Source organism: Delphinus delphis, chromosome 13 (assembly GCF_949987515.2).
Source record: "Delphinus delphis chromosome 13, mDelDel1.2, whole genome shotgun sequence".
Classification (NCBI taxonomy): domain Eukaryota; kingdom Metazoa; phylum Chordata; class Mammalia; order Artiodactyla; family Delphinidae; genus Delphinus; species Delphinus delphis.
The window spans coordinates 48,247,008-48,274,657 of NC_082695.1; the positions used below are offsets into that span (position 1 = coordinate 48,247,008).

Here is a 27,650-nt window from a genome sequence, read left to right on the forward strand (position 1 = left end):
CAGCTCCGGTGTCCTGATCAACAGTGAGCATTAGAGAGGCTCGTCCTGGACACACCATCTACATCAGCGGTCCACTTCCCCACACACACTCAGCACGAACCTTTTCGTCTTGTTTTGGCTTCGCTTTGAATTGCTCCCCATTACCTGTAGGATGAAGTCCAAATTGCTAAGTATATCTAGGTGTCCCCTTATGATTTAGCCACTTTCTGACTCTCCAGCACATTTCTCACGCTTCCTCTAAGCAACCCACGTGCCACGCATTCCGAATCACTTGCAAAAAACCCCAAATTAGAAAAAAAGGGATAAAGAATCTTTTAGAGGTGCAAAGGGTTATTATTAAATGTAAATATATTCTCATACAGAATTAACATTCCTCAAACTTCAAACATTGGATGGTTTTCAAGTAGCAATAACATTTTAATCCTTTGAATTCCACTGATATCCATCCCATAAAATGTACGTTAATATAACTGACCCCAAAGGCAAATGATGTACTCACCAACAGAGACTTAAATCTCTGTGAAAGGATCTCTCCACAAATAAGTTTTCCTTTAACCGTACTTATTTTCTTCCACAACAGCACAGAGTTTTTCTCCTTCTAATGAAAAAAGAAGCATAGCTTATCAATAGCTTATTTGGATACTTCACTATAAGAGAGTTAGGGGAGTTTTTAGAATGAATGTTTCTATTGTGGGTAATCAGAAAAACCAGAATTTATAGCTCTGCGATAAATAAATAAATAAAACTTTCAGAAACGTGTATTGTTCCAGCTCATTAAAATGACATGTCTTTTGGACAGTATTTCTGAAACGCCATAAAATTAATAGTGTATTTAAAAAGTTTTATTGGCACATATTTAATTTAGCCCTAGTGTTTAATTGTGCTGTCTCAGACAGGCTGGAAGCCTGGCAGTTAATATTATTTTTTGCTTTTAAAAGAAAAACATTTTCCTCCCGGGCTAGCTTCCATATTCTTGAATGTGTTCATTTCACACTGCCTTGCATTTTCATGTGCTGAAATCTTGAGACTCTGTCAGAGCTAACCTGGATCTGGTATTTCTTTGTGTTTTAAAATTATGCTGAAATTCCAATTAATAACTAATCATTCCCCTGGCCTGGCAGAACACACCAAACTAAAATCCTATATGTCAGCTACCGGAGTTAAATTGTAAATCTTTCTCTTACACGAAGCAAAGACAGGGCAATAAACGTTTATTGAGTGCCTGCAATATAATAGGCATTGTGCAGGGACTCCAAATTATGAAGCGCCATGCGTGTTCTCAAATGTAGAAAATCTAACCTTTTCCATTGTGCCTTCCATAACTGTACCTCATAGTAAACCAATTCCTTTTTCTCTTCAGGGCACTTGCCTTCCACCTACTAGTCCTAACTGTTGAGGACACAGCACCAAATGGCATCCCTTGACTCAGTTCGTATACTGCGTGCCAGGAGATAGTGTCCTAGAAGTGTCCAATTAAAAGGTGGGAAGGCGAGGCCATTTAGCCACTCACAACTTGGGGCTGTGGTAAGACCCTGAGGTGGGATACGTGCGTGGCGATGTCACTGTACGTCACAGCCGTGCTGAGCTCAGGTGGGTGGGAGAGATGCACAGGGACCAGAACCATCTGCTGTGTGGGGAATATGTTCAGAATATAAGGGCAGAGCCTTTTTCTTTACTGCCACCGTATTGCCTGCACCCAAAAAGCGCCCGGTACACAGGTTCGTGTGAGTGGCTTAATAAGTATCTATTGAATGAAGATGAAATAATTGTGAGTAAACAGTGAATCCATGCATGAGCAAAGTCTTGCCTGAAATTTTCCAAGTGTATTGAATATTTTAGTATGGTTATCAGTATCTTCTTAAATGAGGAAACTCAGGATCTCAAATCTGTGGCTGCCATGATGGCAGCATCCAGGATGTCTCACACCTGTTCAGTGTCTCTCTTTTCTGGACTTGTTGACCATTATCCGGCTTTGAGTTGCTAGTATAATATTTACTTTTAGACTCAGTATTCTCCTTTGCTCCCGAATGATGGTTTAGCTGACATATTCATGAAGGCATGATTTGAGTTAAATTTAAAAGAGGGACAGTATTTCAGTGGGTGAAAATGGGGTGTAGAGAAGACTGCAAACGAACAAAAACATGGGACTAAGACGTGTCTGAGTGTGTTTTCAGATAGCAGTGACTTATTAGCTCTTAGGACACACGGGGGTGTCTATGAGAGTAAGAGGAAATCTTTGAAAATGTAACTGGAGCTACAGTTTGCCAAACTGACTCAATAGCAGGCTAGAACATCTTCACGCCTTCATGAACGGTCCAGTTACTGATTGTCTGTGATGTTCCTCCTCTACAACAAAGCTCCCACTCTGTACTGTATACTTTATATAAAACCATTCTGCCCCAATCCTGTTACTTGCCCAAGACCCTAACCCATTTGACCCCTGGCATCAGGTTCTTCCTAACCACTCACATCCACCTAGATACCCTCCCCTAGCTTTTTTTTTTTTTTCCCCTTTTTAATTCCCACTCACCTCATGCTTGGCATTGTTTAACTTTTTATGTGTTCTGTCTTCACTCCTCAACTACATGAGAAGCCAGCCAAGGACAACACTAATGATTTTTATCCCCCGTGTCAGCAAGCAGAATACATTCACAGGGCAGATGTAGTAAATAGTTGGAAAGTTAAAAGCATCCAGTTCGATGATGCTTATCCAAATCTCTTCTATACGTACATGAATTTGAAAAATAATAAATTTGAGGAAAAAGGTTAGTAGCATACAGTTGCACAGATTTTAAACTTTGTATGCCTGTTTTCTGTGTGCACCCAAAGAGGTGAGAAGAATAGAGCGAAGGGTATGTATGACAGTGTGGGTGTATTTGTTTTAATGTTTCAGAACTTTGTCGTCTGAACTGAACCTCAGACAGTGGAAGAACCCAAGTGATCAGACTAGATTTCTTTAGCTTCCACAAACTTTAGAGAATTTAATTAAAAAAATAATCTAAAGGTGTACACATATGTAGATTTTTAATTTGGTATCATTTAAGGCATATAAAGATGACAAAGATATAAATTTTTTGATTAAATCACATACATTTGTTATACTCACCACTGATAATGGAAATGCCTAATACAGATTTCCTTTAAGTTGATGTATTTAGTCATTATAATAGTCACTGTAAGCAGTGCAGTTTTCCTACTAGGAAATTCATCTTTTGTTAGATTCCTTTCCTCCCTGCCTTTTACCCTGCTGTTTCTCTCGCGCTCTTTCTCTCTCTCTCTCACACACACACTCACACCCTCAGTTTTTGCTTCTTCCCTGCATACTTTTGCTTTGAATTATTCTTGATGGAATCTTGGTTTTGTCGGCTTATTTCCTAGATGGGAAGTGATGGAATTTTACGCCTCAGTACTTCAGCTCTAAATAATGAATTCTTTGCATATGCAGCACAAGGCTGGAAACAGCGACTGGCAGAAGGTAAGTTTCTATTTCCCATTATTATTTGACATATTTAAGTCAACAGACTGTACTGAGATTTGCACCTTTCTCTGCTTCCCAAGTCATTTTCCCCCCTGAAGTATACTTGAGTAAAAACTCACATCCTATTTCAAATGACTTCATTAATTCTTTTGTTATACTTCGCATTTTTGATGTCCAGTATTTTTATTAATTAATTAACTTATTTATTTTTGCTGTGTTGGGTCTTCGTTTCTGTGCGAGGGCTTAACTAGAGAAAGTCCAGTATTTTTGAAGAAAGCATGACGTTATCTGGAACATAATAAAATTTTTTGATATGGCAAGATTTTCTTTGGAATAATCATTTTAATTATGTGTTTGATGCATTGTGTATTCTCTAATGCCCAAGAGCCTGGAAGAATCTTCTTTTAATGCAGTCTTCCCCTGAAGCCACCACTTCATCTTATCATTCCGTTAGTCACCAAGCTTCATGAAAGACTAAAAAATACCCAGTGTTACCACATTTTTACTCCCTTAGCCACTCACATGTTTATGGTTGGGTGTGACCCCACCATACACAATGGGAACAGTCCCTTCTAGAGAATAAGAATGGCTTTCTCATTACAAAAAAAAAGTTCACTTTCCTCTTCTCAGTCCTTGGCATTTCATCTTCCTTCTCCTATGTCTCACTTGTTATCTACCCCATCTAATTTGAAACCATCTGCCTTCGACATTCATAATATATTTTAAATTGTGTCCCCAGGCTACCTTTCTGACAGCCTTTTCTCACCTTCCTTCAGGAGCTCCTGTTCTTTCACCTGATGGTAAATGGTGATGTCTCCACCATTCTCCTCCCTGCTATTTGCTTTTGCAACTATTCCCATGCTCTAAGAGCCTCATTCAGCTAGTTTCAGCTATATAGCCCACATGCTGAGAACGTCCAAATCTGGCTGGAAGTCCTCTTTCCCAATCCTTTGCTGCTCCATTCCACAAACCTGCTGGATCTTTCCAGTATCAGGCACCTTAAAACCAAAATGCCAGTATTAAACTCTCTTCCCTTTTTCTTTCTTTTTTTTTTTTTTTTTTTGCGGTACGCGGGCTTCTCACTGTTGTGGCCTCTCCCGTTGCGGAGCACAGGCTCCGGACGCGCAGGCTCAGCGGCCATGACTCACGGGCCCAGCCGCTCCGCGGCATGTGGGATCTTCCCGGACCGGGGCACAAACCCGTGTCCCCTGCATCGGCAGGCGGACTCTCAACCACTGCGCCACCAGGGAAGCACTCTCTTCCCTTTTAATGTCTACTATTTCTTCTGCCTTCTGTCTACTAAGGTCACCCCCTTTTCTCACAGCTCCTCACTTTGAAACCTTGATGATGTCTTTGTTCCTCTTCCTTCTCCCCAGGTCTATCTGGTTATGAACTGTTACTTGTGTCTTTGAATCTTCTCCAACATTCTCAAGATGCTGGCCTGACTGTAATCTCCATCTCTCATCTATGCTACTCAGTAGCCTCCCAACCAGTTTCTAAGTTGCTTATTTGGACATATTCCTCCCTCAGTGAACACCGCCAGGACCTCCCTCTGTCTCTTACAGGAAAAATTCAGGGCTCTCTTTAAAACATGTGTTGGGTAATTGGCCACTGCCTACCTTTCCTATTTCATTTCATCCTGTGGTCTACTCATAACTGGCCACTCAAAAGCACGTAAATATACGTATTCATATCTCTGTGCCTTGTGAACTAATTACTGTATGAAAGCTTGGTCATCTTTCAAAAGCTAACTCAAGGATCAGGTTCTATGTATGGTCTTCCCTAATCAATTTAGGGAGGATTAAGCACTTTCCCTTCATTTATTCTTATGACCTATACAGGGCTTTCCACATTGTGTTATTATACTCAACTGTGTGCTTTTTCTTTCACCAGACTGGTTTCATCAAGGACAGTGAATATACACTTTCATTTACAACGCCTAGCACTCAGTACATTTGCTAAATGCTTTGGAGTCTGTCTAAGACTAAATGACTGAGTGATGTTCATAAAAAAGGAAGCTGTAGAAATATTATCAGTGCTCAGCTTTTTTACCTTTTGGCATCCATAAAAGTTTATTCAAATTAGTTACATGTTTTCTTTATTAACTGGCAAAATATATGACAACTTTTACTCAATATCTAAGCATTTTCTTTCTAGGAGAGTTTACTCCAGAAATGCAATTGCGGATAAGGCAAGAAATTGAAAAGGAAAAGAAAACAGAACCCTGGAAAGAAAAATTCTTCGAAAGGTTTTATGGAGAAAAGTAAGTACTAGAGTATCTTCTTCTCATTTCTCTGAGAAGGGAATGAAAATGTAATTCTCCGTTTCACTTAGCACATGCTATAAAACTTTATAAACGTGTGATAAAAGGCAGTAGTCTCTCAGTGTAAGAAATTGCAGGTAAAATTATATGGCCTATCGGCACTTAAATTTTAAAAAATGCATTTTCAAGGGTTTATAACTTGTCCATGAAAATTCATTTTGGACTGAAAATAGCACATGAAATTCTATAGAAGTCAATTTTGGCTTTCCTAACTGGATTTTAGTTAAAATCTCCTGTTTTTTTTTTAATCTAAGCATTTTCATTAATAAATGCATTAGAGATAAGTAGTCTTGGACACATATTTAATTCTCACATTTTTTTCCAAAAATTTTGACTCTCCATATACATTTGTTTCATCCTTATTTGGGGGAGAGCCTGAGGTATTACCCTTTACTCTATCCATTTTCCTCTTTATGTAAAAGCACTTTTTTAAAAACATATTTTATTCAAGTAGTTGATTTGCAGTGTGTTAATTTCTGCTGTACAGCAAGGTGATTCAGTTATACATGTATATACATTATCTTTTATATTCTTTTCCATTATGGTTTATCATAGGATATTGAATATAGTTCCCTGTGCTATACAGTAGGACCTTGTTTATCCATTCTACATATATATAATAGTTTGCATCTGCTAATCCCAAACTCCCAGTCCATCCTGCCCCCAGCCCCACTCGGCAACCAGAAGTCTGTTCTCTGTGTCTATGAATCTGTTTCATAGATAAGTTCATTCGTGTCATATTTTAGATTCCACATATAAGTGATATCATACGGTATTTGTCTTTCTCTGTGTGACTTAACTTCACTTAGTATGATAATCTCTAGGTACATCCATCCGTGTTGCTGTAAATGACATTATTTCATTATTTTTTTATGGCTAGGTAATATTCCATTGTGTATATATACACACCACATCTTTATCCATTCATCTTTTGATGGACGTTTAGGTTGTTTCCATGTCTTGGCTATTATGAATAGTGCTGCTATGAACATATGGGTGCATATATCATTTTGAATTATAGTTTGGTCTGGATATATGCCCATGAGTGGGATTGCTGGATCATACGGCAACTCTGTTTTTAGCTTTCTGAGGAACCTCCATACTGTTCTCCATTAGTGACTGCACCAATGTACCTGCCCACCAATAGTGTAGGAGGCTATAACCGCTTTTTAATTTATTATTATTATTTGTGTATGTGTGTGTTTTAAAAATAATACCAGTCACACCTAAGTATGGTACTGACTGAGCTAATTTGAAAGTAGTTTCTCCTTTGCCTCACGGTTAACAGGAACATATTCTCCTTGGGCAGAATTTGAATCTCACAGACAGCCAGATCCCTAAGAAAGAAAGAGGGATTTAAGAGCTGACAATTGACACCAACGTTAGATCATCATGGATAGAGTAATTTGTGCTTTAATTCCCACATACACAATTAATGCTTGAAAGTCGTTTTTTTTTTTTTTTGCTCTAGTCCAACTGCTGTAGAATTTTTATCTGTAACTTGAAAAACAAATTTTTTTTACATCTTTATTGGAGTATAATTCCTTTACAATGGTGTGTTAGTTTCTGCTTTATAACAAAGTGAGTCAGTTATACATATACATATGTTCCCATATCTCTTCCCTCTTGTGTCTCCCTCCCTCCCACCCTCCCTATCCCACCCCTCAAAGCACTGAGCTGATCTCCCTGTGCTATGCGGCTGCTTCCCACTAGCTATCTATTTTACGTTTGGTAGTGTATATATGTCCATGCCACTCTCTCGCTTTCTCACAGCTTACCCTTCCCTCTCCCCATATCCTCAAGTCCATTCTCTAGTAGGTCTGTGTCTTTATTCCTGTCTTACCCCTAGGTTCTTCATGACATTTTTTTTTCTTAAATTCCATATATATGTGTTAGCATACGGTATTTGTCTTTCTCTTTCGGACTTACTTCACTGTGTATGACAGACTCTAGGTCCATCCACCTCATTACAAATAGCTCAGTTTCGTTGCTTTTTATGGCTGAGTAATATTCCATTGTATATATGTACCACATCTTCTTTATCCATTCATCCAATGATGGACACTTAGGTTGTTTCCATCTCTGGGCTATTGTAAATAGAGCTGCGATGAACATTTTGGTACATGACTCTTTTTGAATTTTGGTTTTCTCAGGGTATATGCCCAGGAGTGGGATTGCTGGGTCATATGGTAGGTCTATTTGTAGTTTTTTAAGGAACCTCCATACTGTTCTCCATAGTGGCTGTACCAGTTCACATTCCCACCAGCAGTGCAAGAGTGTTCCTTTTTCTCCACATCCTCTCCAGCATTTATTGTTTCTAGATTTTTTGATGATAGCTATTCAGACTGGTGTGAGATGATATCTCATTGTAGTTTTGATTTGCATTTCTCTAATGATTAATGATGTTGAACATTCTTTCATGTGTTGGTTGGCAATCTTATATCTTCTTTGGAGAAATGTCTATTTAGGCCTTCTGCCCAGTTTTGGATTGGGTTGTTTTTTATATTGAGGGGCATGAGCTGCTTGTAAATTTCTTTTTTTTTTTTTTTTTTTTTGTGTTATGTGGGCCTCTCACTGTCGTGGCCTCTCTCGTTGCGGAGCACAGGCTCCGGACATGCTGGCTCAGCGGCCATGGCTTATGGGCCTAGCCGCTCTGCGGCATGTGGGATCTTCCTGGACCAGGGCACGAACCCATGTCCCCTGCATCGGCAGGTGGACTCTCAACCACTGCGCCACCAGGGAAGCCCTGCTTGTAAATTTTGAAGAGTAATCCTTTGTCAGTTACTTCATTTGCAAATATTTTCTCCCATTCTGAGGGTTGTCTTTTGGTCTTGTTTATGGTTTCCTTTGCTGTGCAAAAGCTTTGAAGTTTCATTAGGTCCCATTTGTTTATTTTTGTTTTTATTTCTATTTCTCTAGGAGGTGGGTCAAAAAGGATCTTGCTGTGATTTATGTCATAGAGTGTTCTGCCTATGTTTTCCTCTAAGAGTTTTATAGTGTCTGGCCTTACATTTAGGTCTTTAATCCACTTTGAGCTTATTTTTGTGTATGGTGCTAGGGGGTGATCTAATCTCATACTTTTACATGTACCTGTCCAGTTTTCCCAGCACCACTTATTGAAGAGGTTGTCCTTTCTCCACTGTACATTCCTGCCTCCTTTATCAAAGATAAGGTGACCATATGTGCGTGGGTTTATCTCTGGGCTTTCTATTCTGTTCCATTGATCTCTCTTTCTGTTTTTGTGCCAGTACCATACTGTCTTGATTACTGTAGCTTTGTAGTATAGTCAGAAGTCAGGGATTATTCCAGCTCCATTTTTCATTCTCAAGATTACTTTGGCTATTCGGGGTCTTTTTGTGTTTCCATACAAATTATGAAATTTTTTATTCTAGTTCTATGAAAAATGCCAGGGTAGTTTGATAGGCATTGCATTGAATCTGTAGATTGCTTTGGGTAGTAGAGTCATTTTCACAATGTTGATTATTCCAATCCAAGAACATGGTATATCTCTCCATCTATTTGTATCATCTTTAATTTCTTGCATCAGTGTCTTATAATTTTCTGCATACAGGTCTTTTGTCTCCTTAAGTAGGTTTATGCCTAGATATTTTATTCTTTTTGTTGCAATGGTAAATGGGAGTGTTTTCTTGATTTCACTTTCAGATGTTTCATCATTAGTGTATAGGAATGCCAGAGATTTCTGTGCATTAATTTTGTATCCTGCTACTTTACCAAATTTATTGTTTAGCTCTAGTAGTTTTCTGGTAGCATCTTTAGGATTCTCTATGTATAGTATCATGTCATCTGCAAACAGTGACAGCTTTACTTTTTCTTTTCTTATTTGGATTCCTTTTATTTCCTTTTCTTCTCTGATTGCTATGGCTAAAACTTCCAAAACTATGTTGAATAAGAGTGGTGAGAGTGGGCAACCTTGTATTGTTCCTGATCTTAGTGGAAATGCTTTCAGTTTTTAACCACTGAGGACGATGTTGGCTGTGGGTTTGTCACATAGGGCCTTTATTATGTTGAGGAAAGTTCCCTCTTTGCCTACTTTCTGCAGGGTTTTTCTCATAAATGGTGTTGAATGTTGCCAAAAGCTTTCTCTGCATCTATTGAGATGATCATATGGTTTTTCTCCTTCAATTTGTTAATATGGTTTAGCACATTGATTGATTGCGTATATTGAAGAATCCTTGCATTCCTGGAATAAACCCCACTTGATCATGGTGTATGATCCTTTTAACGTGCTGTTGGATTCTGTTTGCTAGTATTTTGTTGAGGATCTTTGTATCTATGTTCATCAGTGATATTGTCCTGTAGTTTTCTTTCTTTGTGACATCCTTGTCTGGTTTTGGTATCAAGGTGATGGTGGCCTTGTAGACTGAGTTTGGGAGTGTTCCTCCCTCTGCTATATTTTGGAAGAGTTTGAGAAGGATAGGTGTTAGCTGTTCTCTAAACGTTTGATAGAATTTACCTGTGAAGCCATCTGGTCCTGGGCTTTTGTTTGCTGGAGGATTTTTAAGTACACTTTCAATTTCAGTGCTTGTGATTGGTCTGTTCATATTTTCTATTTCTTCCTGATTCAGTCTTGGCAGTTGTGCATTTCTCAGAATTTGTCCATTTTGTCCAGGTTGTCCATTTTATTGGCATAGAGTTGCTTGTAGTAATCTCTCATGATCTTTTGTATTTCTGCAGTGTCAGTTGTTACTTCTCCTTTTTCATTTCTAATTCTACTGATTTGTGTCTTCTCCCTTTTCTTTCTTGATGAGTCTGGCTAATGGTTTATCAATTTTTTTTTACTTCGCAAAGAACCAGCTTTTAGTTTTATTGATCTTTGCTATCATTTCTTTATTTCTTTTTCATTTATTTCTGATCTGATTTTTATGATTTCTTTCCTTCTGCTAACTTTGGGGATTTTTTGTTCTTCTTACTCTTATTGCTTTAGGTGCAAGGTTAGGTTGTTTATTTGGGATGTTTCCTGTTTCTTAAGGTAGGACTGTATTGCTATAAACTTCCCTTTTAGAACTTCTTTTGCTGCCTTCCATAGGTTTGGGTCGTCTTGTCTCCATTGACATTTGTTTCTAGGTATTTTTTGATTTCCTCTTTGATTTTTCAGTGCTCACTTCATTATTAAGTAGTGTATTATTTAGCCTCCATGTGTTTGTATTTTTTACAGATCTTTTCCTGTAATTGATATCTAGTCTCATGGCATTGTGGTCGGAAAAGATACTTGATACAATTTCAATTTTCTTAAATTTACCAAGGCTTGATTTGTGACCCAAGATGTGATCTATCCTGGAGAATGTTCCATGAGCACTTGAGGAGAATGTGTATTCTGTTGTTTTTGGATGGAATGTCCTATAAATACCAATTAAGTCCTTCTTGTTTAATGTACCATTTAAAGCTTGTGTTTCCTTATTTATTTTCATTTTGGATGATCTGTCCATTGGTGAAAGTGGGGTGTTAAAGTCCCCTACTTGAATGTGTTGCTGTCGATTTCCCCTTTTATGGCTGTTAGTATTTGTCCTATGTATTGAGGTGCTCCTATGTTGAGTGCATAAATATTTGCAATTGTTATATCTTCTTGGATCGATCCCTTGATCATTATGTAGTGTCCTTCTTTGTCTCTTCTAATAGTCTTTATTTTAAAGTCTGTTTTCTCTGAGAATTGCTACTCCAGCTTTCTTTTGGTTTCCATTTGCATGGAATATCTTTTTCCATCCCCTTACTTTCAGTCTGTATGTGTCTCTAGATCTGAAGTGGGTCTCTTGTAGACAGCATATATATGGGTCTTGTTTTTGTATCCATTCAGCCAATCTGTGTCTTTTGGTGGAAGCATTTAGTCCATTTACATTTAAGGTAATTATTGATATGTATGTTCCTATTCCCATTTTCTTAATTGTTTTGGGTTCATTATTGTAGGTCTTTTCCTTCTCTTGTGTTTCTTTCCCAGAGAAGTTCCTTTAGCATTTGTTGTAAAGCTGGTTTGGTGGTGCTGAACTCTCTCAGCTTTTGCTTGTCTGTAAAGGTTTTAATTTCTCCATCAAATCTGAATGAGATCCTTGCTGGGTAGAGTAATCTTGGTTGCAGGTTTTTCTTCTTCAACACTTTCAATATGTCCTGCCACTCCCTTCTGGCTTGCAGAGTTTCTGCTGAAAGATCAGCTGTTAACCTTGTGGGGATTTCCTTGTGTGTTGTTTGTTGTTTTTCCCTTGCTGCTCTTAATATGTTTTCTTTGTATTTAATTTTTGAGAGTTTGTTTAATATGTGTCTTGGAGTATTTCTCCTTGGATTTATCCTGTATGGGACTCTGTGCTTCCTGGACTTGATTATCTATTTCCTTTCCCATATTAGGGAAGTTTTCAACTATAATCTCTTCAAATATTTTCTCAGTCCCTTTCTTTTTCTCTTCTTCTTCTGGAACCCCTATAATTCGAATGTTGGTGCATTTAATGTTGTCCCAGAGGTCTCTGAGACTGTCCTCAGTTCTTTTCATTCTTTTTTCTTTATTCTGCTCTGCAGTAGTTATTTCCAGTATTTTATCTTCCAGGTCACTTATCCATTCTTCTGCCTCAGTTATTCTGCTATTGATCCCATCTAGAGTATTTTTAATTTCATTTATTGTGTTGTTCATCGTTGCTTGTTTCATCTTTAGTTCTTCTAGGTCCTTGTTAAATGTTTCTTGCATTTTCTCTATTCTATTTCCAAGATTTTGGATCATCTTTACTATCATTATTCTGAATTCTTTTTCAGGTAGACTGCCTATTTCCTCTTCATTTGTTAGGTCTGGTGGGTTTTTACCTTGCTCCTTCATCTGCTGTGTGTTTTTCTGTCTTCTCATTTTGCTTATCTTACTGTGTTTGGGGTCTTCTTTTTGCAGGCTGCAGGTTCGTAGTTCCCGTTGTTTTTGGTGTCTGTCCCCAGTGGCTAAAGTTGGTTCAGTGGGTTTTGTAGGCTTCCTGGTGGAGGGGACTAATGCCTGTGTTCTGGTGGATGAGGCTGGATCTTGTCTTTCTGGTGGGCAGTTCCACGTCTGGTGGTGTGTTTTGGGGTGTCTGTGGACTTATTATGATTTTAGGCAGCCTCTCTGCTAATAGGTGGGGTTGTGTTCCTGTCTTGCTAGTTGTTTGGCATAGGGTGTCCAGAACTGTAGCTTGCTGGTCGTTGAGTGAAGCTGGTTGCTGGTGTTGAGATGGAGATCTCTGGGAGATTTTCGCTGTTTAATATTATGTGGAGCTGGGAGGTCTCTTGTTGACCAGTGTCCTGAAGTTGGCTCTCCCACATCAGAGGCACAGCACTGAGTCCTGGCTGCAGCACCAAGAGCCTTTCATCCACACGGGTCAGAATAAAAGGCAGAAAAAGTAGAAAGAAAGAAAGAAAGAGAGAGAGAGAGGGCGGGAGGGAGGGAGCGAGGGAGCAAAGGAAGGAAGGAAGAAAAGGAAGGAAGGAAGAAAAGAAAGAAAGAAAAAGAAAGAAAGAAGAAGAGAAAGAAAGGAGGGAGGGAGGAAGGAAGGAGGGAAGGAAGGAAGGAAAGAAAGAAAGAAAGATTAAATAAAGATAAAATAAAGTTATTAAAATAAAAAATTATTATTAAGGAAAAAAAATTTTTTAAAAAGAAAAGAAAAAAAAAAACGGACGGATAGAACCCTAGGACAAATGGTGGAAGCAAAGCTATACAGACAAAATCTCACATAGAAGCATACACATACACACTCTCAAAAAGAGGAAAAGGGGAAGAAATCATAAATCTTGCTCTCAAAGTCCACCTCCTCAATTTGGGATGACTCGTTGTCTATTCATGTATTCCACAGATGAAGGGTACATCAAGTTGATTGTGGAGCTTTAATCCGCTGCTTCTGAGGCTGCTGGGAGAGATTTCCATTTCTCTTCTTTGTTTTCACAGCTCCCGGGGCTCAAGCTTTGGACTTGGCCCCGCCTCTGCGTGTAGGTCGCCGGAGGGCATCTGTTGTTCGCTCAGACAGGACGGGGTTAAAGGAACCGCTGATTCGGGGGCTCTGGCTCCTCAGGCCGGGGTGAGGGAGGGGCACGGAGTGTGGGGTGAGCCTGTGGCAGCAGAGGCCAGCGTGACGTTGCACCAGCCTGAGGTGTGCCGTGCGTTCTCCCGGGGAAGTTGTCCCTGGATCCCGGGACCCTGGCAGTGGCGTGCTGCACAGGCTCCCCGGAAGGGGGCGTGGACAGTGACCTGTGCTCGCATACAGGCTTCTTGGTGGTGGTGGCAGCAGCAGCCTTAGCGTCTCCTGCCCGTTTCTGGGGTCCGCGCTTTTAGCCGCGGCTCGCGCCCATCTCTGGAGCTCCTTTAAGCAGGGCGCTTAATCCCCTCTCCTCGCGCACCAGGAAACAAAGAGGGAAGAAAAAGTCTCTTGCCTCTTCGGCAGGTCCAGACTTTTCCCCGGACTCCCTCCCAGCTAGACGTGGTGCACTAACCCCCTGCAGGCTGTGTTCACGCCGCCAACCCCAGTCCTCTCCCAGCGCTCCGACAGAAGCCCAGGCCTCAGCTCGCAGCCCCGCCCTCCGCGGCGGGTGAGCAGACAAGCCTCTCAGGCTGGTGAGTGCCGGTCGGCCCTGATCCTCTGTGCGGGAATCTCTCCGTTTTGCCCTCCGCACCCCTGTTGCTGTGCTCTCCTCCGTGGCTCCGAAGCTTTCCCCCTCTGCCACCCGCAGTCTCTGGCCGCGAAGGGGGTGGAAACCTTTCCTCCTTCACAGCTCCCTCCCACTGGTGCAGGTCCCGTCCCTATTCTTTAGTCTCTGTTTTTTCTTTTGCCCTACCCAGGTACGTGGGGAGTTTCTTGCCTTTTGGGAGGTTTGAGGTCTTCTGCCAGCCTTCAGTAGGTGTTATGTAGGAGTTGTTCCACGTGTAGATGTATTTCTGGTGTATCTGTGGGGAGGAAGGTGATCTCTGCGTCTTACTCTTCCGCCATCTTCTCATCCCCTCGAAAGTCGTTGTTTTGTGTAAAAGACACTGAGGTGGTTGCAGGCAACACAACCTGTACCATTTGATCTAATTTCACGAAACTCCCCCTGTAAATGAGGAAAACCGTCAGGGGGAGTCTCACATGAGCGCTCGTTGTAAAAAGACATCACGTGATGAGCAGCCTGCTTACTCGGAGCAGCCTTGCCTCTGGTGAGTTGTCCTAAGTAGCCCTCCTCCTGAGTTTGAGTAGGAAGACTCCTTTTCAGTTGCTGCCCTAGGACTTTGGATGCATATACATATTTAAGCAAAGCTAAAAGGAGATAATTAATGTCCTTTCTCAAAAATTAAAATTGTGGCACGCTAGTTACAGGCTAGTTGCCAGCAGTATTACTCAAGCCTCTGGCATCACAATCTTCATTGGAGCTTTTAAAAATAGGTACAGATTTCCCACCCCAGATGTACTGATGGGTGATCTTCAGGAGTTGAGCCCAGGAATTTGTATTTTTAGATGCTTCCCCATCGTGCTCATGTCCAGCAGGATTAAGAACCCTGCCTTCCTTACCTTTTCTGACAAAGGGAATGTTGGGAGCACTCTTGTCAGTAATGGCAGAAGCATAACCAAGTTAGTTACCTCCAAAAAACTGGTCCTTAATTTTTGTTGAGTGTTGGGCCTGTGCTTTTATCAATTCAGTATTCATGCAGCATCGCCTCCGTGCCACACACTATCCTAGATGCCAGAGAGCCTGCATTGTAGAGACCATACAGAGAGTTTTTCCTCAGTCAAGCAAACAATCCTTGAACATACTCTGGCTCTGATAGGTTTCTAAGAGCTTTGCAAATATTGTTTCACTTAACCCTCCCAGCAGTCCTATAAGGTGGGTACCATTATTATTCTTATTTTAAAAAGGGTTTAGGAAACTGAGAGGCAGTGAAACTAAGTAATTTCCCCAGTTTTACTTGGTGTGGTTCAGTAATTAGCTCACCTGCAAATCCTTCTCAGAAAAATTCACACACCTACAATTTTTTACATGAAATTTGGGGGCTCCGTAGACTCTCATGGATATCAAGTTAAAGACTCCTGTCCTGGAAGGTGACAGCTACAATACTGTAGTAAACACGACTCCCCATCAGCATCACTGAGTTCTGAATATAAACAGTTCTTTTACTTGATTGACCCTTTTCTTGCTGTAGTTTATCCATGGAGTTTCCGTCCCCTTACATCCCTGGACTTCTTGCTTGTCTTTTCCTATCTTTGATTACGTATTGGATGACTGATGTATTTTGGACATTTCATTGACTACCCTTCTAATTTTGTTACTTCTAGATTACCTACATTCCTTCAATATGTGAGGGATATTTTCCTAGCATCAGATAATTTTCAGTTGACTGACACCATGTGCCTTCTCATCGTTCTAAGTTTTCCCAAGAATGTTACCACTGAAATTCAGCTTTAGTTAAGATCTGTCTGATTTAGTTTTCTGCTCTTTGAGATCTTTATTTTGGTTCTCATTGGCTTATTCTGCCTGTAATACAGTACTGTCCTATATTCGTTTTAATTTCTTGTAGGGATCCCATGTATATGCTAACTCAAAATTATAGGAGTTGGTCTGTTGATTTGCAGTCTAGATTTCAGGCGGTCAGAGTTTTCCTTTGTGTGGTTATGTGGTGTGCTGTGAACGTCTTCCTTCTATGCCTTATGCCACCTTAAATCTATTTTCCCATGAAAATAATAAAATGTTTACACGTTTTATACAGTGCTGTTTTCCATATGAGATATATATATATTATATACATAGATGATATTTAATAATATTAAATATATTTAATAATATTCTTATTAATCAGCTAGCTGAAATTTGGCTGCCAGTGGGTAGATTCTGTGTGTTCTCCATCTAACCTGGTATCAGTGGTATCTCTGCTTGATCTGGCCCCAGGAGACCTTATTCCTAGCTGATTATTCTGCTCTAAATTCATCTGTAGTGTAGTTATATTATTCTTTTCCTCTCACTATAATATAAATTGTGGTTTAATTTGAACCCATCTTAGGGAAAGTTGAAAGAAAAGAGACTAATTATGAAGGAAGGGTCCTCTATCTTCCTTTCTCAGCCTTCTGAATTTTAGTGAAGAACGCAATGATCAAATACCCAAAAAGTGTATTCAATTTTATTTCCCTTTCATTTTGAGGATTTAATTTAACTAAAAGGTTGAAGAATATTTTACTGAGGTATTTTCCTGTTATAGCGGTATTTCCTCACACAAATATGTTTCTTCCTCTGGGAATGTTCTCTCTTCTGCTCATCTTTGTAATTGCCTGTACTCTAATTTAACTTCATTTAGAGCAGCATATTCCCCTACCATCTGATGCTGACATTGTAACTTAGTATGACAGGAAATAGTGATTTACAATATTGTTGATTGCAATTCTGATAAACTTTACCTTATGACCTGAACATTAGGCTGGGTTATTTCTTGATATTCTACACTCACTTTTTATGGAATATCTTTACAGTAAGAGATCTACGTGAAAGAATTTTTAAAAGTCTTGCCTCACATGAATGTAATCTAGTAGAATCAACTTTGATGACCCCAAATATGTTTATTTAGTGAAATTTCCATCTTGTATTAGGTTAGACACTTAGATATTGTACTAAAATATGGTGATGGACACCTTTTACATTGGGTTAATAGAACTTAATCTTTGGAAGTCATTTCCATTTCAAGATTTTACAACATACCCATCTTCCATTGATCTTAATTATTTGGTGATGTTGCATCCTTTAAGGACTATGTAACTTTCTATTATAAGGACATACTTCTACTTTCTGACTTTAAAAAATTTAGGTCTTATACATTGTTTTGCTTTTCAGCCCATATTTTTTTTAATCTTTTTAGTATGCAGTCTCCCTTACTTACAGAATAAAAATCAATACTTTTTAAACAGAAGTAGAGTTTATTTTAGTTATGATTATAAAAGCAGTAGAAAAACTAATCCATCATAAACTATGGTTTATATAAGCTAAACATGTTACTTAGTGATTATAAAATTAATTTTATGCATTTACTTCTATGAATACTATATTTGGTGAGAAATCCAAGTTGTACCTTTCATGTTTTGTGGTTGAACAATAATTTAATATTTCTAATTTCTGTTCAGGTTGGGCATGTCAAGAGAGGACTCTATAAAACTCACATCTGGACCAAACAGTGATGGAGCTGAAAGCAGTTCTTCATGCGGGACCTCTGGCCTTCCTGGTCTATCTGCACAGACTCCCTTGAAAGAACAACAGCCAAAAAGTATGAAAAGTCCAACTTCTCCGGAGCCTGATTTCTGTGCTACACTTTGTCCCATGGTAGACATAGGTAAAGATGTAATGACAGAGTCAGAATCAGAGGACATCCTGATCCCCGAAGAATCTGTGATTCAGGAAGAAATCGAGGAAGAGGTAGAGACTAGCATCTGTGAGTGCCAGGATGAGAATCACAAGACAATACCTGACTTTTCTGAGGAGTCAGAAAGTCCAGCCAACTCTCATGAGGAGCCCCAAATAGCACCTCCTGAAGATAACTTGGAATCCTGTGTTATAATGAATGATGTTTTAGAAACTTTGCCTCATGTTGACGTTAAAGTGGAAGAGAAATCAGAATCTCCCCAGGAAGAGATGTCAGTTGTCATTGATCAGCTAGAAGTCTGTGACTCTCTCGTTCCTTCCACTTCATCTGGGACTCATGTCAATGACACAGAACATAAGGAGCCAGAAACTGCACTAGAGACCAACACTCCAAAAATTAAAACAGGGTCATCGTCTTTAGAAGGCCAATTTCCAAGTGAAGGAGTCGCTGTAGATATGGAGCTGCAGAGTGATCCTGATGAACAGCTTTCTGAAAATGCTTGCATCTCTGAAACATCCTTCTCTTCTGAGAGCCCAGAGGGAGCCTGTACCAGCCTGACATCCCCAGGAGGGGAAACCCAATCCACTTCAGAAGAATCATGTACCCCAGCCTCCCTCGAGACAACGTTTTGTTCTGAGGTGTCCAGCACTGAAAATGTGGACAAATATAATCAGCGAAATGCCACTGATGAAAATCTTCATGCATCTTTGATGTCAGAAATCTCTCCAATATCCACTTCACCTGAAATATCAGAAGTATCTTTGATGTCCAATTTACCGTTAACATCTGAAGCATCCCCAGTGTCAAATTTACCTTTAACATCAGAAACCTCGCCCATGTCTGATTTACCTTTGACATCAGAAACTTCTTCAGTGTCTTCCATGCTTCTCACATCTGAGACCACTTTTATATCCAGTTTGCCACTTCCTTCAGAAACATCTCCAATTTCCAGTTCTTCCATGAATGAAAGAATGGTGCATCAACAAAGAAAGTCAACTTCCATATCTGAAGAACCACTCTCCCCCCAGAAAGATGAAGGTTCTGCCCCTGCCAAGCCCCTGGGAGAGAGCCTTACCTCTCAGCAGAAGCCTCTATCAAATACTCCTGAGCCTATCAAAATGGGTTCTTCTTCCATTGCTCCTGAAGCATATTCATCAGAAGAATTGCACAATAAGACCCTGAATCAGCAGCCTTGTAAATCACATGTTGAAACTGAGAAGCCTTATCCCGCTTCGATTCCAGAACTTCCTTCTACAGAAATGATAAAAGTTAAAAATCATAATGTCCTGCAAAGAACAGAAAAGAAAGCGATGTCTTCACCATTGGAATTACCTGTCTTTTCTGAAGAGACAGAGAGTAAGGGAAATGAGCTCCCATCAGCTAAATTACAGGACAAGCAATACATCTCATCGGTGGATAAGGCTTCATTTTCAGAAGGCTCTAGAAATAAAATGCATAAGCCAGGGAGCTCACAGAATCGGTTGGAGACCTCTCATACTTCCAAGTTGTCAGAGCCCTCCAAGTCCCCAGATGGGGTAAGAAATGAAAGTAGAGAATCTGAGATATCGAAGAGGAAAACCGCAGAGCATCACAGCTTTGGGATCTGTAAGGAGAAGAGGGCTAGGATAGAAGATGACCAGTCAAGCCGGAGCATGTCATCCAGCAGTCCATCTGAGAAAGAACAGCCTCCAAGAGAGGAACCAAGGGTTCCACCTCTCAAGGTATGGTATTTTTTTTTAAAAAAAGGGAAATTCCATAGATAGGCTTTTTCTATTTAGATACTTAATATTTCAAAAATAAATGTAGCAGTTTATAATCTAATACTCCCAGCACCAGTCTAATATTAAATGATCCTTTTTCAGACTGCGTTGAGCTCATACAATAAGTTTAGATAGATGTACATATTTAGACCTTGGCGTTTAAGGAAAAAGAAGGGCGGAGGGAGAACAGGCCCTGGAGGAGCCCACAGGCCACCGAGATACAGGGTCTCTGGGGGACTCCACAGTGTAGGACAGAGACCTATATAAACTTGGAAAAATTGGAAAGATAATTCAGCATCCTATAAAAGTTCAGTAGGACTAGAGAAAGCAGTAGTCAAAAGTCAGAGGCTTGCCCTCAAGAAATGAAGGTACGTGTTATCTCCTCATTCATTTTCCAACAAATGTTGAACATCCCCTCTGCCTAACAGAGAGGCGCTAGCTTCTGAAAGAGCCTCATTAAATATTTCTTGAATAAATCAATGAAATCACTTCACAAACCCTGAGGAAGATGCTATAGATACATAGGTATACAAATCCTACTATTTTATTTCCAAAATAATAAAGAAGTATTTAACTTCACACAGTAATAAAGCCTGTAGACAAACATTCCTATTTATATATTTTATTTTGATCCCAGGTAGATTTTAACTCTCAGAAAACAACTCTTGTATATAAATTGACTCTGCCTAACTAAACTAAAAATTAAGGTTAACTCAAAGAATTACAGACATACTCAAGATTTATTTTTCTTAATCTTTCTCTTTATTTTGCTCTGCTCTGACATCTACTTTTAATATGTGACTCATGATCTCCCTAAGGCTGACTTTTAGGGGTGTGATTGTAATTATTCTATTTAATAAAGCAGTCCCTGTTAAATAAGATTCTAGAGATATAAAAGATGCATATTAAGCTCCCATTAAAACCCTGCTATGCATTTTAATTTCTGAAGCAATGAAAAGAAAAATATAAGCATGCTTTCCTTAGGAAATAATTTTAAACATTTCAGTCTAATTTTTTTGTCAAAAGCTTATTTTCAAAGTGATATACACTTTATGTAAAGATAGATGGATAGAGAGATACAATAAATATATTTAATGTTTGTTAGGCTTCATGTTTTTAATTTTTTAAACTAAGGGAAATATTTAAAAGGTAAAACTGAATTCCTTTTCTAAATTTATCTATCACTGGAACCTTTGGATTAGAAGAGAGCCATCAGAAATTTGAAAATGAGAAACGAGATAGCTCAGGAAGATAAACCATCTACCAAAGTGCTAAAACATAATTCCAAATTGACACGATCCTGTAGTCTGTGTCAGGTATTTATAATGTCAATATATGTAAATGCACATATGTTAAGAAGAGAGGTGTAAGTTTTCCAGGAAAATTTTTTCTAGAGGAAAAAATATAAGGAAATACAGTACGTGTCAACAGCACAGAATGGGGAGCCCAAAGGCTCTGTCACTCCCTAGTTATATGAACCCAAGGCAGCCCATCTCCAGGGGCTCAGTTTTTTCAACTGTAAGCGAAGGGCTTTAACTAGATCCCTGCCAGCTCTACAAATCTGTGACTCTGGGAATATTCTTAGTGACTGAAGCATCATAGGCATTGCTTTGGGTTGTTTGTTGTTCGGTCTTGTGCCTCACGAATTTGGTGATGACTGAGTCTCTTAATTAGATGAGTGGGTGAACAGTGTGGGCTGGGACATTTACTAAATTCAGCAGATTGTAGATTTCCAATATCAAGTAAGCTGCCCAACCCGTACTCTCTTTTGGAGGCAGAAAACTACAGTTGCCCTTGCTTTCAAGAAAACATAATAATAATAATAAAATCCCTTTGGAAAGCAAAGCACTTTCACAAGTATAGTCTCATTCCATCTTTATAACACCTCTGTGAAAGAAATAGACCAGAAATAACTAGTCTTACTGTTTACAGTTTACAAAGTCATATTGTATGCTTATTTTATATATATATATGTGTATATATATATTTATATATATATATACATATATATATATATTATATATGGCGGCATGCTAGGTGGTATGGGACCACATAAAACCTACAGAGTCTCTGACTCGGGGAGATTATTGGAGAAACTGAAGTACACAGTGATTTGCCTAGGTTCACAGCATTCCTTTGTGTCAAGCCAGGCTGAGAATTCTAGTCTTCTGACCCTTGGTTAGGGCTTTTTTCCTTTTTCCTTTGTGTCAAATTAAGACAGATAAATTAAGGCAGATAAATTCAAATAGAGTTTTGAATATCTCTATTCTTCCTGGCTGGCCTGAGTATCTTCATGCCAGCCAGGAAGATAAGTTGAAAGCTGACTATTTCTAACTCTTTTTAGCTCACCTCATTTTAAGAAGCCTGGGTTTTGTTTCCATTTATATGAGGCTTTAAAAGACGTTTCATTTCCATGCCAAATGAAGTCACCGGTTAATATTTTATGGATTGAAAACAGAGGTTAAAATTTTAAATTTTCCCATTCGTGCTGCGTTTATTGCTGCTTTATACCCCAAAGGCCCATTCAGGGTATTAGGTGCCGTTCTTGCCCCCTTAGGAGAGGATGCGGCTACTCCCCGCCCTCGCGTGCCTGTGTGCCCACGTCCCTCTGTGGTCACGTACACATGCGCCTTGTCTGTGATCGTGTACACGCACTTTATCTTTCGATTTTCCCCCTTCCTGTAGATACAGCTTTCCAAAATCGGGCCACCCTTTATTATCAAGAGCCAACCAGTCTCCAAACCAGAGGCTCGCGCGTCATCTGGCACATCGGTCAGTGGCGGGAGGAACACGGGAGCCAGGACTCTGGCGGACATCAAGGCCCGAGCCCAGCAAGCAAGAGCCCAGCGAGAGGCGGCAGCAGCGGCAGCCGTGGCGGCGGCCGCGAGCATTGTTTCGGGAGCTATGGGGAGCCCAGGAGAGGGCGGAAAAGCCAGAACTCTGGCGCATATCAAAGAGCAGACGAAGGTGAAGCTCTTCGCAAAGCATCAAGCCCGAGCCCACCTCTTCCAGAACACTAAAGAGCCCCGGTTGCCTCCGCTCGGCTCAAAGGAAGGGCCTCCAAGCTTAGAAGTCTCTTCTGCCCCTGAAACAAAAATCGAAGGCTCGCCTGGTGTCATCATTGTCAATCCAAACTGCCGATCTCCCAGCAACAAGGCTGCGCACCTCCGGGAGCCCACCACTGTACTACAGCAGTCTCTCAACCCGACCAAACTTCCAGAAATTGCCACGGACTTATCTGTGCATAGTTCTGACGAAAACACACCTGTGTCACACTTGTCTGAGAAAATTGTTTCATCTACCTCTTCTGAAAATAGCAGTGTGCCCATGCTTTTTAATAAAAATCCCATCCCCGTGTCTGTCTGCAGCACTGCTATGTCGGGAGCAATTAAAGAACATCCCTTTGTGAGTTCTGTTGATAAATCCTCTGTCCTAATGTCTGTTGACAGTGCAAACACTACAATTTCTGCTTGTAACATAAGCATGTTAAAAACCATCCAGGGAACGGACACTCCATGCATAGCCATTATACCAAAATGTATTGAGAGCACCCCTCTTCCGGCCACCACGGAGGGCTCCAGCGCAGCGAGCCCCCGGGATGACGCGCAGTTACTGGCACCCAGCAGCAGTGCTGGCAGCCTAGTCTCCAGTCAGTACACCTCTGTGCCAACTCCCTCCACTGGAAGCAACTTGCCAAACCATCTCTCCACTAGCTCTGTCTTGATTCCCCCAACGGGAATGAACAGCAGATTTCCTTCTGAGAAGATAGCCATGCCTGGGAGCGAAGAACAGGCCACCATGTCCATGGGCACCACTGTGAGAGCCGCCCTCGGCTGCAGGGACCCCGTCGCAGTCACTGACGCCCTGGTGGCACGCCCACCTGTCGCAGCGTTTACTGCAAGCATGCTGACTGTAAACTCTTATGACAGTCCTCCCACGTTAAGTGCTGAAAGCTTGGACAAAACTTCAGGGACTCGGAACAGGGCAGACACTTCTGGGAGACCTCAGCCACCCCCGGGGGGCTTCGCACCAGCAGCCATAAACCGCTCGATTCCGTGTAAAGTCATCGTCGACCACAGCACCACGCTGACCTCTGCGTCATCTCTGACTGTCTCTCTTGAGAGCACAGAAGCCGGCGTGGACCTCCAGAGCAGGTCCGGGAGGACGGAAGCAGCCGTTCAGCCCGTGGCGTGTCCGCAGGTGTCTGTCATCAGCAGGCCTGAGCCGGTTGCAAGTGAAGGCGGAGATCACGGTCCCAGTTTCATTGCTGCTTCCGCGGCAAAACAAGACAGTCAAACGATGCAGGCCACCTGCCCGGGTCTCCGTGAAGGGCCCCTCGTGGTTCCAGATAACTTAAACGAGGGGACTCCTCTGAGTCTCAGCTTTGCTGAGCAGGCGCATGGCATAACCACGTTCAAAAGTGAAGCCGACACAACCTGTAGCCATCAGTATAACCCGGGCAGCCGGATCTGCTGGGGCGAGGACGGGGTGAGGAGTGCAGGACAGCCTCTGCTCAGCCACCCTGCTTCCAATAAACAGAAGGAATATCTGGAGCAGGGCTGTCCGAAGGCCATCAAGACCGAGCACGCCAGCTCCTCGCATGTGGCGGAACTTCACCCCAGGAATCTCATCACAAGCGTCCCTCTCCCAGTGAAGTCCGAACCTCACGACGTGGACAGGGGCTTTAGGATGGACGCCGACGACTTCCCTGGCCCTGAGCTGCATCCTCCAGCTGCAGGGGCAGCCCCGAGTGTGCAACAGACGCAGACCGTGCAGGCCCCCGCCTCTGGTCCCATGGAAGAGGCCATCTCTCTGGCTACAGACACCCTGAAAAGAGTTCCCAGTGCAGGGAGCTCCAGCTGCCGTCTGTCATCGGTGGAGGCGAACAATCCCCTCGTCACACAGTTGCTCCAGGGCAACTTGCCTTTGGAAAAAGTGTTGCCCCAGCCCAGACTGGGAGCCAAGCTCGAAATCAACAGGCTTCCTCTGCCTCTTCAAACTACCTCAGTGGGTAAAACAGCCCCCGAGAGGAACGTGGTTGAAATGCCCCCTAACTCTCCCAATGCAGACGGGAAAGGCTACCTGGCAGGAGCTCTCGCACCACTACAAATGAGGAAGCGGGAGAACCACCCCAAGAAGAGAGTCGCCAGGACCGGGGGGGAACACACTCAAGTGAAATGTGAACCAGGGAAGTTGTTGGCGGACCCAGATGTGAAAGGGGTGCCGTGTGTCATCAGCTCCGGCGTGAATCAGCTGGGACTCAGCCAGCCGCTGAAGCAGGAGTGGCTGAACAAGCACCCTGTGCAGAGCAAGATGGCTCACAGCCCTGAGGTCAAACAGCAGAAGCGGCTGCTCCCCTCCTGTAGCTTCCAGCAGAACCTGTTTCACGTCGACAAGAACGACGGCTTCCACCCCGACGCTGGGACCTCCCACAGACAGCAGTTTTACCAAATGCCTCTGGCTGCCAGGGGCCCCATTCCTACCGCGGCTCTGTTACCAGCCTCTGCCAAAGCCCCCGTGGGCTGTAACACGTTTTCCTTCAATAGGCATCTTGAGCAAAAGGGACTGGGAGAGGTTAGCCTTTCCTCAGCACCTCACCAGCTAAGGTTAGCCAATATGGTGCCCCCCAACATGCCCATTAAAGAAGGTGATGACATGGGGGGGACCCCGCACGGGGTGCCGCACAAAGCACTAGTGCATCCCCCGCCCCCTCCCCCCTTGGCTCTGCCCCCACCTCCCCCGCCGCCGCCGCCACTACCTCCACCTCTGCCTAATCCAGAAGTCCCCTCCGATCAAAAACAACCGCCAGTTACCATGGAAACCACTAAGAGACTTAGTTGGCCACAGTCCACGGGCATATGTAGCAATATAAAATCGGAACCTCTTTCTTTTGAGGAAGGTTTAAGCAGCAGCTGTGAACTGGGCATGAAACAAGTTTCCTATGACCAGAATGAAATGAAAGAACAGTTGAAGGTGTTTGCGCTGAAAAATGCAGATTTCTCTTCCTATTTGCTTTCTGAGCCACAGAAGCCTTTTACCCAATTAGCTGCTCAGAAAATGCAGGTGCAGCAACAACAGCAGCTCTGTGGAAATTATCCAACAATACACTTCGGTAGCACGAGCTTCAAAAGGGCAGCATCTGCAATTGAAAAGTCCATTGGGATTTTGGGAAGTGGCTCCAATCCCACCACGGGTCTGCCTGGTCAGAACGCTCAGATGCCCGTGCAGAACTTTGCCGACAGCAGCAACGCGGATGAGTTGGAACTGAAATGCTCTTGCCGGCTGAAAGCCATGATTGTGTGCAAAGGCTGTGGGGCCTTCTGCCACGACGACTGCATAGGGCCTTCTAAACTCTGTGTAGCTTGCCTGGTTGTGCGATAAGAGCTGAGTGAAAGATGCAGTATCCCTTTTCACCACGGAAAAGCCAAACGGCGTCAGCAACAACAAATTGAACAGCTCAGTCGTTTATAGCGTGCTAATTTATTTTACTTTGGAACAGATGATCTTTTCTCTAGATGATTATTTTCTTGCGTTTCTGGGAAAGGAGAGATCGCATTCCAGCCGAGGGGCTCAACAGCATGTCTTTTACATATTTAGTTGCCATTTGCAGCTTTGGAAAGTTTCTATTCGTGTGTATACAGGTCACTCCCAATTTGTTTCTTTCTTTTTTTAATCCAGGTGTAGATAGGAAAAGGACATTTTAAACTACTTAATGGTAACCAGCAATGGAGATGTGGAGAGAGATCGGTAACAGCAATTTAAGGTGGTGATGCATTCTTCTGTAGATTAACCATTACAGCGAGGGTTCCAACCGTTGACTCCTTTGGACCTACCTTTACCATAGTGGTTACATCATATTTGGAAAAGGGAATCTGATTTCAGTGTATGATTCCTTGTATTTACTCATATCACAAAAGGTATTAAAGGAGGTATGCCATTAATGAACTCCACTGTCCTTATTCTCTTTCCTCCCTTTTGACTCTTTTCAGAGACTGGCAGATTCTCTGGATCTGCCTTGGACATGGTACACATATTGTAGTGAAATGTCTTTTCCACCTGAAATTGCAGTGTGGGCCTCATGCCCAGCAATCTGGTTCAAGCCCTTTGACACCCGAGACTGTAAGATCAGTTGGACAACAGAGAGCCATAGGCCCAGAGGATTTCAGAGCTTCATGTGTGGCTTCTAAGAGCAAGTATGAAAAAAAAGTCCTAAAATTCAAAGCAAACAAGTAAAATGCTGTGTATGCAAACACACCTAAATGCGTTGGCGATGTAAATATCGGTCCATTCTATTCACTCTAATACAATTACTAGATATTAAAATTGGGGGGAAATAATCGTAACCCTTTATTGATGACACCAGTGTATTCCGGCTTCCGACTTTGCAGAGGTTGGCCACCTCTTTTTTTAAAGTGTCATTGATGATGAGAGGGACTACAGAAGGCTGAAGTGTCAACATTTTTCTGAACAGTTTTTTCCTCATGAGTCACGATCTATGTAATTATATTTGACTCTAAACTAGCCCTTATTTTAAAAAATTGTTCTGGGTGTTGCATGTTTTGTTTCCCACCCCCGCCCCCCCTTCAGGTGAATTCAGTGCATTCTTCATATTTGGGGGAGTGGAACTGCTTTTGAAAAAGGGATACTGCATCTTACAACTATTGTCAGTGTTTATCCAGTAGTCTGGGTGTTGAGTATTTGAGCTCCATTCCATGTACTGTGGCCACCCTCATGCCAGAGAACAGCTGTAGTTCAGCAGGCTCTGTT

At 41.7% G+C, this 27,650-nt stretch overlaps 1 protein-coding gene across 1 annotated transcript in view; it reads left to right on the plus strand.

Annotated features, from left to right (window-relative positions):
• ASXL3 (ASXL transcriptional regulator 3) overlaps positions 1-26,806 on the plus strand; it is a 143,288-nt gene extending 116,482 nt beyond the window's left edge. Inside the window, exons 8-11 of the mRNA XM_060029529.1 lie at positions 3,379-3,475; positions 5,636-5,741; positions 17,888-19,844; positions 22,569-26,806. Of these exons, the coding sequence (XP_059885512.1) occupies positions 3,379-3,475; positions 5,636-5,741; positions 17,888-19,844; positions 22,569-26,264 (5,856 nt within the window). The 3' untranslated portion in view covers positions 26,265-26,806. The remainder of the gene's footprint in view (positions 1-3,378; positions 3,476-5,635; positions 5,742-17,887; positions 19,845-22,568) is intronic.
• The last annotated feature ends 844 nt before the right edge of the window (positions 26,807-27,650 follow it).